This window comes from Cydia fagiglandana, chromosome 15, assembly GCF_963556715.1.
Source record: "Cydia fagiglandana chromosome 15, ilCydFagi1.1, whole genome shotgun sequence".
In the NCBI taxonomy this organism is placed as follows: Eukaryota; Metazoa; Arthropoda; class Insecta; order Lepidoptera; family Tortricidae; genus Cydia; species Cydia fagiglandana.
Genome location: NC_085946.1, coordinates 11131365 through 11145128, shown reverse-complemented (window position 1 = coordinate 11145128; position 13764 = coordinate 11131365). Strand labels below are relative to the sequence as shown.

The following is a 13764-nucleotide window of genomic DNA, read 5'->3' as shown; positions in this document are numbered from 1 at the left end:
ATAGTACATGTAAAAAAAAGAAAAGTATGCAGACATAAAACAGATTAGGACGCTAAAATAGGATCCCCACTCAGCATGATGCCGCGGCAGACCGTGGCGCTGGTTTTCTGTGACTTAATCTAAAATTGAATGGCGACACGTATTAAGCCTCCTCCAGACTATGCGCGTGAATCGCGGGCGAAGCCGCGAACGCAAGTGTGGCGTCGATTTCGCAGATTGTTCACGCCTTCGCGCCTAGTTCTCCGTTTTTTGTCGGTATTTCGGCCCGCGTCAAAGGAGACGCGAAGCGCGAACTTGCAAGACTCCACATTACACACTATTTTGGCTCTTCTGTGGCCAGATAAATATTAATTATATTATGATTATATTACATTAAGCAGCTATATTTTACGGTTTCACAAGAAATCAAAATGGAAAAACAGCTAAATCACGTATGATGCCATAGATAACTAACAGTTAAGGTACTGTTACACATGCTCTAAAATAGCATGCTAAAAAGCGTGCTATTGAGTATGCTCAATACGAGCATGCTTATGAGCAATTTACATTTGCTAGCAATACGCATGCTAGTTTTAAGTATGCTCCTGAATAAGCATACTCGAAGCAAACACTCCAAATACACATGCTATTTTATAGCGTGCTCTCTCGCTCTCTGTCAGTTCAAACAAAGCTATGGACAATCAAACAGCTATCCGTATGGAGCTGAATAAGATCATCCTTTTGCTGGCGATGCAATGCATCATGCATCCAGAAACTTATAATATATCAGCTCGGCAAAAAGAAAAGAAAGAGAAAGATTTGGGTCCGTGATTGGATATCTAGAAGACAGGACTTTGGAGCAAGTGCTCAATTTCTTACAGAAATGCGAGTGGAAGTTGCTGCGGGTTATAAAAATTATTTGCGGATGCTACCGCATCAATTTGACTTTTTAGTTACTCTCTCAAGTTGAAAGCGCTATACAGAATAAGCAATCAATCAAGCCCTCAATAAGCAAGCCTGTTCACACGCGCTAAAAGCACGCCCCCCTCCACCCGCGCTGCAGGTAGCATGCCCAAAAATCGCACGACCGTTGATTTTTGAGCAAACTCAAAACGAGCATGCTCATTATTAGCAATGTTTCGACACACATGCTACTAAGTAGCAATTGCTCAATAGTGGCATGCTTTCGTGCTAGAAATCAGCATGTGTAACAGTAGCTTTAAACTCGATCAGCTGATGCTTTTCCGCCATCTTGCCGCAAACCAAACTGCGAAATCGCCGTGAAGTGTGCGATTGTGGAGTCATACATCAACTTGTTTTTACTCGTATATCCAACCCTTGATACCCTCTCGTCCTTGGTTTTTTAAAAATCGATCTCTCTCTAAAAGGCACACCAGTATCATTATTAGACTCCGCTTGGGTTTTTATTCTTCGCCAGAACTCTTGCATCGCTTCAAGCTCAGGGACTCCCCTATGTGTGACTGCAATATGGAAGTCGGTACATTGGACCATATTCTTTTTAACTGCCCTCGTAACTCACCCTTCTTTAATTTATACTCTGTCTTAACAAAATTAAAAATACCCCTCCCTATTAAATCTATGTCCTTATTATGCCTCACCGAAAATAAAAAAATATTCCGGATTCTTGCCAGGTTTCTGAGGAAAAATAACATTGTATTATAGTATCTCTCTAATTTGGCATAAGAGATTATATAATATTTGTGTCGTCTGCAATTGAACTAATCACTCACCTTTGTTTTACTTTGCTAAAACAAAACGTGTAGTGGCCCTTGTCCTGTGCGGGCGTGGGTATTTGTCTGTGTTGTCCTTTGTTCGCAGGTGTACACATCAAAACACTTGACATTGGCAAATTTGTGCCAACTAGTTTGGCCAGACCGCCACTAAAATAAAAGAAGAAGAAGAAGAAGAAGATACATCAACTTCGCGATATGTTCGCTCCGCGACGTCGCGCCGCGATTCACGCACATAGTCTGGAGGGGGCTTTACGCCAACGACACACAAGTAAATTATTTACATTGATTAAAAAAAAAAATGTATTTCACTTTCCATTAAAGATTCCATGGCTTCAATGCTTGTTCAAGTGGACTGAAACGTTTATCCTTGGTTGGCTATTCTGAACAAACGTGATTGTATGCCCTAAACAAATACAGGCGTATCCAGACTAGTAAATTTTTCGCAAATCTGATTAAATTGCCCGATTGAATCAGTACGCGAAGGCCAATTTGGCTCGCCGAATTCAACCGCCGATAATGACCGATATTACCGATAAAATGAGGTGCGTGCCCAAGAATACGAATTTGTGACGCCAGTATTTTCTTTCTGGTGCTTTTATTATATAGAACGCTCTAATATCCCCATAAATCCAAAATTAGTGATTAAATTGGTAATTGACTCCAATTTCATTTCTGATCAAATTGGTCGATTTGATCATCCCGTCTGGATACCGCATCGTTGAAACATCTTTGGTTCCGGTAATGTCAAATTTAGTCTATGACATTTAAAAAACATAAGGTGTCTATGACTTCGTCACATGACCCTATTATTTTGTCCCCGTGATCAAGTTGAGAAAATTCAAAAATAATTACGCGCAATGGCCAAAGTGGAAATTGACATTGATATGCATGACCATTCTCTCGAAAACAGGTAAAGTGCAATTTGTGTGAAAGTGTGATACGGTGTGAAGTGCATTACATAATTATCTCATTAAAAATAATGCTATCGAAGGTCACAGTTTATTCGCAACTTGGCAAACGACGCAGTCTATTCTATGAGTTCGCTATCAAGTGATTGTAATTTTATTTACCGCCTTTTGTTTGCAGTGGAGACGGTGAACTTATGGGCATGGTAGACGAAGAATCTTTCGGTGAGTGATAATGATAACCTTACAAACATCAGCAATGTTATTGTCACTTTGTTAGGCGGTTTGTTTACCTATGGTAAACAATTAAATTATCAGGAGAGTAATTTGTTTGGGTTTTATTAAATTAAGTATAAATTGAATTATGCTTGAATTTCAGGGAGTGCTGAGGATCGGTCTCAATTAGTGGCTCAGTCATTATTCGAGTCCAATGCGGACGCCACTACATATAACTTCAGAGATTTATGTAAGTTTGGGAATTGCAAAATAAATGCGTAAATAACAATCCTGAAATGCATGTTTATCGCCCAGGTCTTGGGCAAAAAAATACTAACAAAACAGAACCCAGCACTCCCCTTTTCTAGCGCTCAATTTCAATTCAATACGAGTTGATGATTACACTATTACTACTGGAAATGAAAATACCTAGTTCAACTCTTCTAGAACATGGTGTTTGCATTAAGGCATGCTCCCGGTACTGATTTTGTGTGGTCGGCCAAGAAATTCCTGGTTTTATCAATAAAATCAGTACCAGGAGCATGCCATACTTGCAGTACTGCTTACAATCTTGCTAAAGCAGAAGGCAGCTATCTGCTAGTGTGAGAAAGATAGATAAGATGTTTATTAAAACTTCAACAACACACAGACAATAATAATATGAAGCTTAGCTGTTTCGAGACTGTAAGCATACATATTAGATTAACACGTTTGTTGACAGTAAGAGTTAAGCCTACAAATACCCTATCTCTCAACAAACTGTGAGTGAAAGTGTTAACGAGAATGAGCAATAATGTATTAACAATCAATTTAGAGATATATGTATAGTTCTTTAACATTGTTGTCTTTAAAACTTAATTGGACAGCATTAAATATAATGGAAATAACTATAATCATGACATATTCAATATATTAAGAAGTCACTCACATATATTAACGCATTCACTGCCACCCTCTTTTCCTGGACATTCACCAGGTGCCGCACTTTGCTGTCACTATATATTATGAACGCGTCTGTGCGTCAAAGGCACAGTGTGAAAGTCACGGTGACGCATATATATGTCGGTGGCAATGAATGCGTTGAGTCTGACGGAGTGAAATATGTCGAGCGTTTTTCGAGTGACCCATTCTTAATATATTTAATATGTCTGTGTCTCACGGAAGACATTCATGACTTTGTGGGCTCTGTATGGCAGTCAGTTATAAGATTTGAGTCCATTTTCCAGCTGGCGGAGTGACATACAAGTTAGTTCAAATGACATCTGGCGAGGAGTCCACCAATAACATAACAGCCCACTCACCAACACATGGTAAGTCACTTATTTTTTAACACATTCAACACCAAGAACCCGACTGTCGGGTACACTGTTCGTAGCGACTACGCGCTACATACGGCGAACCCGTGGCTACGCGCTACGAGCGTAACCCGTAGCACTTAGTGGTAATGAATGTGTTAATACTAATAGTATTTTATGCCTTCCTGATTTAGTAACTGACAACAGACCATCCAGCTTGAGTTGCGTTCAATCTTTAAGTTGCGCAAGAATGCAACTCATGCTAGCAGGTCAGAGATGCAACAATAGGTATATCCAGAGTTTAACATGTTCTTTTTAAAATAAAATTAATATAATTTTCAAGCAGACCTATTATTTTGAATATTTTATTGTAATCTATGAAATCTTAGACTGTTATTCGATATAACTTTGCTTATCAAATGTGTTGATACAATTGTCACAAGGTATTTTACTCTATATTCTATGCTTTTATCTTGTTTTGTACTAAAATGAGAGATCATCCTGTTGAATTGGGGCAATCAAACTGTAATTTTCTTATCTAGAATATTAATTAATCATTTTTTATCAGTCCTTCCAGATGGTGAATTTTTTGTAATAAGCAACCCAGTGGAGGTGTTTGGGGCTGGCACACCACAAAAGAAAACTATCCGCACGGAACGGCTGCAGGCAAAAGCGGTGACTGCTAAAAAAGTAAGTAAAAAGTAAAATATGCAGAGTCAAATAACTATTGACAATATTCCATTATTTTCTTACCTATGTAGATTATAGATGACATGTTCGTTAGTTGACACACTTAGCTCTGTGGCCCTTGGTATTAGAAACCTGTACAGTATATGCAATTACGATTTTTTAACCTCTAGCCGCCCATACGTGAAACCTTGCCAAGCAAAATGAAATTTTATTTTGTCAACACAAAGTTCAAATTAGAATGGAACTGGAGACCTTTTTTATAGGTCTCAGGGCGGCTAGAGGTTAGAGTACTTTCTGCATGTAAAATTGAGATGACATTTTCGATTGAACAAACCCAATAATAGTGTGTCATTTGATTATTTGAAGAGATCTTTGGGGGAGTACAGACGTCCTGCAATCCAACTGCAACTTGTATGGGAACATTGGGAACTGCACGCCAAGTCGCCAACTGCAACGTCGGCGTGCAGTTCCCATACGAGTTGCATTTATAGTTCGGTTTTTTTAGCATTAGAAATAAAGTAAACAATCTTGATGTGTCTTTTAATTGAAAAACACATTTTAAAATATGTTACGGCAAATATGTAACAATTATGAATCTAATACAATCATTTATATTCATCTGCTTTCTTAAGTAATAGTTACTGATTAAAAAAAAAGCGCTTTTCAATTAAAAGACTATGCAAGATCGCTTACCTTCTTTCAAGTTATTTCTAATGCTAATAAAAACGAACTATAGGTTGCAGTTCATCTGTACTGGGTACGGGCCCTTGAAAAGCCGTTCAAAGATTTCATTTACAGATCAGTTTGCGAAATAGTCAAGTGGGTCAATAACACTATCTGATATTGAATATCTAATAAACTTTCAGCGAGACGACAAAAGGCGAGCGACACACAACGAGGTAGAGCGGCGCCGGAGAGACAAAATCAACAATTGGATCACAAAGCTGGCTGCCCTAGTGCCCAACTCAGGTCTGCCCGACACAGCGAGCAAGGGCGGCATACTGGCAAAGGCTTGCGACCACATCACAGAACTTACGGAGAAACAGAAGAGGTAATGGTGCATTTTAAACATGAATATTTCCTTACAATCGAAGTTTATTAAGACCCCTTTTACCGTAACCAAATGTGTTAAATCTAAAACAATTTCGTGCTTCGAATTTGACAGTTAAGGAGCATTCCACGGGCTGTCCCGTACAAACGCATTTTATTTCCTGTATTGCGACTTTTTTCTCGGCATTTAAAGCAGGCAATTATTATTCTGTGCATATTTTTGACCATATTGTCATTGAAAAGGAAACTCTTATACCTTTAAATCTTCAGAAACTTCGCGTTTGTACGGGACAACGGTAGTAGTATTGAATAATAAGCAGATTACAGTACGTTATTATTATTACAAGACATCGTGGGTAAAACCTTGGCGCAGTACAGCTCCATACATTTTGCGGTAACTCTGATTGTCAAAAATTGACATTCGACAATTCAGTGACCGCTAAACATATGGCGCAGTACAGCGTGTTTTGGATGTCAAACTAAGGGGAACTTTTTTTTTCTAAGATCCTATTTCTCTATTACGATCAATTCTCTTTGCCGTAACTATTTTTAGGGTTCCGTACCCAAAGGGTAAAACGGGACCCTATTACTAAGACTTCGCTGTCCGTCCGTCCGTCCGTCCGTCTGTCACCAGGCTGTATCTCACGAACCGTGATAGCTAGACAGTTGAAATTTTCACAGATGATGTATTTCTGTTGCCGCTATTACAACAAATACTAAAAACAGAATAAAATAAAGATTTAAATGGGGCTCCCATACAACAAACGTGATTTTTGACCAAAGTTAAGCAACGTCGGGAGTGGTCAGTACTTGGATGGGTGACCGTTTTTTTTTTGCTTTTGTTTTTGTTTTTTTTTTTGCATTATGGTACGGAACCCTTCGTGCGCGAGTCCGACTCGCACTTGTCCGGTTTTTTTTGCTTTTTTTTTTGCATTATGGTACGGAACCCTTCGTGCGCGAGTCCGACTCGCACTTGCCCGGTTTTATTATACACGTATTCATACTTCCTCTTTCGTTTTCAGATTAGAAAAGTTAGAAGTAGACAACGAAAAGCTGGTACTAGAAATATTAAGGCTCAACCAAGAGTTAACAGAGCTTCGGAAAGAGAACGTGACGATGCGGAACCAACTGGCGGACAACTGCGTGGTGCCGCGGCCGAAGGCGCAGAAGCCTTAGCTGGAGCCCTAACCTGTGCTGGTTTAGAACTGAACATAGAACCTCTATCACCGCCTTATGGGGCGTTTATCGCGGTCACCACACATAGGCCCTCTGACACTAGTGGCACAAAATAAATAATAGTACTAGGTACAGAAGACTCACTCTCTAACAAAACGCATCTTGTTACGATCAGGACAGATATGGCAGCTAGGTGGCGACAGCGCCACGCGCGGCTTAAGGCTAGCCACCAAAATTGGTGTAGAACGGATGTACTTCTAGCTACCTATAGCAAAGCGATGAAATCGCGGAGTGAGCCACGCCGGCTAGTGGGGGAAGTAAGTGCAGAAATGATTGCAGTATGCACATTTATCTCAGGCGATGCCGCTGGGCAAGGTTGTTCCTTGGGTCATACTAAGTTGATATAATGCCTCTAGCCACGAGGTCAGCATCACAGCATCCACAGGGACTTTATTACTGTACTGCTCTGTTAGCTAAGAAAATAGTGAGACAGGGAGACTTGCTAGTTTCTAGTAATCCAGAGGCAGCCTTCCCTTTGGCTGCAGTCACTGCAGCCCTCTGGTCGCAGTTTCCAGAGTTTGGCAAGCTCTTAGAAGCTTTACTGTACCGCTCTGTTAGCTAAGAAAATAGTGAGCCAGGGAGGCTTGCTAGTTTCCAGTAATCCAGAGGCAGCCTTCCCTTTGGCTGCAGTCACTGCAGCCCTCTGGTCGCAGTTTCCAGAGTTTGGCAAGCTCTTAGAAGCTTTATTACTGTACTGCTCTGTTAGCTAAGAAAATAGTGAGACAGGGAGACTTGCTAGTTTCTAGTAATCCAGAGGCAGCCTTCCCTTTGGCTGCAGTCACTGCAGTCCTCTGGTCGCAGTTTCCAGAGTTTGGCAAGCTCTTAGAAGCTTTACTGTACCGCTCTGTTAGCTAAGAAAATAGTGAGCCAGGGAGGCTTGCAGGTTTCCAGTAATCCAGAGGCAGCCTTCCCTTTGGCTGCAGTCACTGCAGCCCTCTGGTCGCAGTTTCCAGAGTTTGGCAAGCTCTTAGAAGCTTTATTACTGTACTGCTCTTTTAGCTAAGAAAATAGTGAGACAGGGAGACTTGCTAGTTTCTAGTAATCCAGAGGCAGCCTTCCCTTTGGCTGCAGTCACTGCAGCCCTCTGGTCGCAGTTTCCAAAGTTTGGCAAGCTCTTAGAAGCTTTATTACTGTACTGCTCTATTAGCTAAGAAAATAGTGAGACAGGGAGACTTGCTAGTTTCTAGTAATCCAGAGGCAGCCTTCCCTTTGGCTGCAGTCACTGCAGCCCTCTGGTCGCAGTTTCCAAAGTTTGGCAAGCTCTTAGAAGCTTTATTACTGTACTGCTCTATTAGCTAAGAAAATAGTGAGACAGGGAGACAGGCTAGTTTCTAGTAATCCAAAGGCAGCCTTCCCTTTGGCTGCAGTCACTGCAGCCCTCTGGTCGCAGTTTCCAGAGTTTGGCAAGCTCTTAGAAGCCTACTTCCATAGATTATGCCCATACTTGGTGCCAATATTTTTACCTCGAAAGGAAGGACAAACAGACTAAGATTTTTATCTGTCTAGAGGCTACACCTACAATGATGAAGGTGTTGTAGAAGAGCAAGATCAATTTTAAAGAGAATGTCCGGCATTTTTAAGTTGAGATGTACAATTTGGATTGCTAAAACACCTAGATTTGTTAATGCTCCCAATCCTCATGGCCCTCGATTTGGTTGGCAATGGCTGGCTTCCTTTGTCAACCTAAAACCTGAACCAGACATAAGTGCAACTCGCAGTTTCCAGAGTTTGGCAAGCTCTTAGAAGCCTACTTCCATAGGTTATGCCCATACTTGGTGCCAATGTTTTTACCTCGAAAGGAAGGACAAACAGACAAAGATTTTTACCTGTCTAGAGGCTACACCTACAATGATGAAGGTGTTGTAGAAAAGCAAGTTAAATTTTAAAAGAGAATGTCTGGCATTTTTAAGGTGAGATGTGCAATTTGGATTGCTAAAACACCTAGATTTGTGAATGCTCCCAATCCTCATGTCCCTCGATTTGGTTGGCAATGGCTGGCTTCCTTTGTCAACCTAAAACCTGAACCAGACATAAGTGCTACCTTAATCCATGATTTCTTCAATGTCTGTGGTGCCGAATTTCATAAGCTGTACGGGAAGCAATTTGTTAAAGTAATAAGATTGATAAGCTCAGAATATCTGGCAATACTAGAGAATATAGATGAAGGAGGCCCAAAGACCAGACTGGAAGTGTTCTTGCAAGAAGTATTAAAGACAGGAGCGATGCAGCCCCCTACTGGTGTTTTACCACCAAATTTCTGGTAGCTACTAGCTAGCTCATAAGAATAATGTGTTAAAGACTATTTATTTTCATAATTGACTTTGCCATTATAATAAAAATGTGACTCCCCTTTGTTAGTAAAAATAAGTTTATAGATTAGATGTTAAGATCTAATCTATAAACCGTAGATTAGTATAGATCGAAGTCTAGGCATCGGCTTAGACTGGCAATAACTTGCATGCAATTTATGTTACGGTGCCGACTACTAATGTAAACCACATTCCCCCTAGCCCCCCAAAAAGGAAGGGAGGAAAGGTGGTTCAACAGCGCTAACTGGACCTGATAGCTACAGGTAGATACCTGTAGCTCAAAAGGAAGGACAAACAGACAAAAGATTTTTACCTGTCTAGAGGCAACACCTACAATGATCAAGGTGTTGTAGAAAAGCAAGATCAATTTTTAAAGAGAATGTCTGGCATTTTTAAGTTGAGATGTGCAATTTGGATTGCACATCTCAACAGCATCTATCATCTCGCAGGTAGATATTAGCTATTAGGTCAAGTTTGGTATCATTTGCGTATAAATTAAAGAATTGAGACAAAAGCGTATAATCACTGCACCTACACTATAGGGCCTCAGTAGCAGCGTGCAGTAGCGTGTAGAGTAGAATCGGACGTCCAAGGGGTTTGAGCAGCGTCCACTGACCCTCGCACAGTTCAACCTGGATGCCACGCCGCATGCTTTAATTGCCGCCCCCGCTCGATGACTCTTTACAGAGTACTAAAGCTCGGTTTTCCTAGGATAGTCTCCATAAAAAATACGGCTAAATATGGGAGCCGCTATATGACTGCACCACTATCCTAGGAAACAAAAAATAAGCATGGCATAAAACTCGGCATACAACACCTTTTTTATACAAGTATGCTAAGTATAGTCAGCAGTAGCTAAACGGCTGTGGTGTACGAAATTACCTTCACACACAAGTAGGTTTTGATACTTGTACCTAAACCTTTTGGCCGCCGGACCTAGTCCGCAAAGACGCTCACTCACACGCCAGAGCAAATTTTAAGTAAACAACTAATAAAAAGTTTAGGGATTGCAAATAGTGATATCGATATTTACAATTTATGGTAAAAATCTTTTTAATTTAGCTTTGTTCTTATCCTGTTTTAATTTAATTCCAAATTGCCAAAATTAAACATATGTTTTACACCCGAAAATGTTTAAAATATAGGGATTTAACATAAAAAACAACCACTAAACAATGTCGATTCAAGACGTGATATCGCCGCACTAGGCTGTACGAGAAGTCTTTTATACAAGACAACGGCGCGCATGGACTGCCCGCAGTGCAGATCGACAAGGACTGTTTCCGCGCGGATCAAGTAATAATAGTCTCTAGGTCAACGGCGTAAGCGCTTGTCGGTACGTAAACTTTATTGGCGTAACGTTAAAGCTGCGCATCATGTGTCGATAAAGTCAATATACCGGAACTGTTTTAGTGAAAATTACACGTGGGTTGAATTTTTAATGAGTGAAGATATTATTCCGGAATTAGAATCTATAATTAAATTTCAGTTTGGTTTACATTAATATAGGTAAACTCTTATCAAAAAAACGTTCAACGACTTGTTATAAAAAAATTACACATTAACTTCAATGTTATAACAAAAAACTAAAGTCTGATAAACAGGTATGTCCCTGTACCACTCTTGTGCGAAGCGGTCGCTGCGGTGTATCCCTTCCCACTAAGCTATAAAAGAACATCAATTATTTTTTTTATTTATCTCTTCTGCAATTAAATAGTCCACAATCTACAAGGGCAAATTTACTTGTCTGACTCTAGTTTATAGAACTAAAGAAGCTGCCTGAACTTTAAATATAGTTATGCCTATCTGACTCTCGTTCTACGTATTCTAGTACTCGTAAGTAGTTATACCTACTACTCGTTGAAAAAAATTGGCGATTAACAAGTGTTCAAATATTTAGATAAAAACATATTTCTGACTTTATATTTACTTTAAAAATTCCCATATCGAGTTAACATTCCCATCCCTAGCTGTCTTTTATACAAGACAACGGCGACGAGGAACATGAAAAATGTTGAAAATTGGAGCAATTTTTTTAAATGCCTTATTATAAAAAAAGGGATTTATATAGCGGCTTAAAAAGCAAATAAATGAAAAAACAAAGACCTTAAATATGAACACGAGTGTAAATGAAATTGCAATTGTTATTATTTTCCCATTAACTCAGTGGTTGAATTTGTGTCTTGTATACAAGACGACGGCGCCAGCGTATCGTTCTATCGTTGTCTTCTATACCGGACAACGGCGGTCAAAGGGTTTTAACATTATTAGTACAGGTCGGCCTTGTGGCCCTGTGAGCGCAAATGTTTGGTGATCGCGGTTAATACTATGTGCTTATATAAGTGATATGTGGAACTGAGGTGACTATGTAAACTCTTGGTGCTGGAATGTGTGTGTTCAATCCGAGATATGAATAGTGGCGATGTATATTTGAACGTTTCGGCAACAGTGTGCATGTTGCAAGTTATTATGTACTTTTAGGTATTTAAAATAATGTAAACTAAGAAAACAGCCAGGATAAAAGTGCAGTGACCACTACCTTTAGACCATTGTCCTACAAAAGAGACAGTGAACATTGTTAACTATGTATGTTTTTACATCATTAAAGAATGTGTCACATGATTTTTCTTAGACATTATTTGGAATAGCTAAAGTACAGATGTAGTAGTATATGTAATTGAGAACCAAATATGAAGTTTCTGTAAATATTAGTTACGAGCACTGACTGCCTGATATTCTAAATAATTGTATGTATATTCCTGTTTGTCTTTGTTAACTCACATACCTGTCAACTTAGCAATTTTTCAGGAGTAATATGATTTATTGCTTATATAATTAAGTATGACCATCATGATTGACATATTTTAATTTGTGGCCTGAATAGTATCTTACGTTTTCTTGATGTTTTGTTTACCGGCAGTGCAGCTAGAAAGTAATCTTATTTTTTAATCATGTCTTTAAGTATTATTAACAAAAACGCAGTGAAAGCTAGGAATAGCGGCAGTGGCGGATTTGCCCTAAGGCCAAGTAGGCAGCAAATTGTGACAAAAAATTCGCTGATGATGCAAGAAATAACTCCAAATGTAGTCCATATGATGGCCGCTGTGCTGAGAAAGGGGCGGCTACAGGACCTGGATCCTAGGGCGGCTACAGGACCTGGATCGTAGGGCGGCAACAGGACCTGGATCCTAGGGCGGCTACAGGACCTTGATCCTAGGGCGGCTACAGGACCTGGATCCTAGGGCGGCTACAGGGCCTGGGATCTAGGGCGGCTACAGGACCTGGATCCTAGGGCGGCAACAGGACCTGGATCCTAGGGCGGCTACAGGACCTGGATCCTAGGGCGGCTACAGGACCTGGATCCTAGGGCGGCTACAGGACCTGGATCCTAGGGCGGCTACAGGGCCTGGGGTCTAGGACGGCACAGACTGTAAATCCGCCACAGTATAGCTGTACTATATGGCCAAAATATTATTGTTCTAGCAATTGATTTATAGTTACTATTGGATGTATAGTTTGTGTAAAATTATGTGTTCTCGTTTTTTTTTGTTTTACCGTGCGAAATTGCATTAAGTGTTAGTTTATGTTATAGAAATATTTTGTTTTGTTCAAATTATTTATCAAATCAACACTTTTATGTAATTGCATATTATGTGAATAATACTCTCAAGAAAGAACGTATTATGAAAGCTAAATTTTACATTAACCCATTCAGCGCTAACCACGACTCGTCGTTTTGCCTCTATGAAGCATTTTCGCTACATACCGGGAAACCCTTGTTAGCGGCTACGACCGTAGCTCAGCGGTGAATGTGTTAATTTGATCATACTCAATACATTTTTGCCACAGTAAAAACATCACAGTGTGTTATAATAAGACTAATAGAAAGGAAGAAATGGATTTAGACAACAATTTGGATCCCATTTGCACATATTTCGCTTATTGTTCTTACTTCAGCAAAAATAACTTTATTTGCTTTGATCAAATGGCTATGTTTATTATACAACTGAATATTTATAAAAGTATATAGCTGTTGTAAGTGACACGAAAGTCATCGAACGAGTAAATTTTAGTGTAATTGGGTCCAATCGTTGAATATCTTAAGTTTTCCCCGTTATCTTGGGCGCAGAAGCACGGAATTTTCATTCGGTTTCCGTACGGAATGACAGGTGGGAACGGGACATCGCTCTACACATGCATAGCGCTGTCTCGCTTGCACATGTCATTCCGTACGGAAAATTCCGTGCGTCTACGGCCAGGGTTATAAAAAGGTGTGTTATTAGATATTGATAGTTGGTATGTGTATATTTATTTACAATCAGTTTATGGA

The 13764-nt window shown here is 39.9% G+C and overlaps 2 protein-coding genes across 3 annotated transcripts; both read left to right on the top strand.

The window, feature by feature from the left end:
* Nucleotides 1-2513: 2513 nt before the first annotated feature.
* Nucleotides 2514-7174, top strand: LOC134671369 (upstream stimulatory factor 2). 2 transcript variants are annotated; one of them, XM_063529207.1, is made up of 7 exons: nt 2514-2643; nt 2820-2863; nt 3018-3104; nt 4081-4164; nt 4718-4839; nt 5706-5890; nt 6912-7174. In XM_063529207.1, exons 1-7 carry the CDS (start codon nt 2591-2593, stop codon nt 7063-7065), a joined length of 729 nt encoding a protein of 242 aa, XP_063385277.1. In that variant the 5' UTR covers nt 2514-2590; the 3' UTR covers nt 7066-7174. The 2 variants fall into 2 exon arrangements, with proteins under 2 accessions (XP_063385277.1, XP_063385278.1); XM_063529208.1 differs by lacking the exon at nt 3018-3104.
* Nucleotides 7175-7293: 119 nt separating this feature from the next.
* LOC134671375 (mRNA export factor Gle1-like) lies at nt 7294-10017 on the top strand. Its single transcript, XM_063529213.1, is given in 3 exon segments — nt 7294-7632; nt 7786; nt 8844-10017. Coding segments are annotated over 3 exon segments (708 nt in total). The 5' UTR covers nt 7294-7471; the 3' UTR covers nt 9390-10017.
* Nucleotides 10018-13764: the final 3747 nt, after the last annotated feature.

What these genes read in the sequence shown, in the direction of transcription:
- LOC134671369 (XM_063529207.1), top strand. Translation starts at nt 2,591, where the DNA reads ATGGCCAAAGTGGAAATTGACATTGATATGCATGACCATTCTCTCGAA. An exon ending in AAGCGGTGACTGCTAAAAAA is followed by an intron (nt 4,840 to 5,705) that starts GTAAGTAAAAAG and finishes ATAAACTTTCAG; the next exon opens with CGAGACGACAAAAGGCGAGC. An exon ending in CTTACGGAGAAACAGAAGAG is followed by an intron (nt 5,891 to 6,911) that starts GTAATGGTGCAT and finishes TTTCGTTTTCAG; the next exon opens with ATTAGAAAAGTTAGAAGTAG.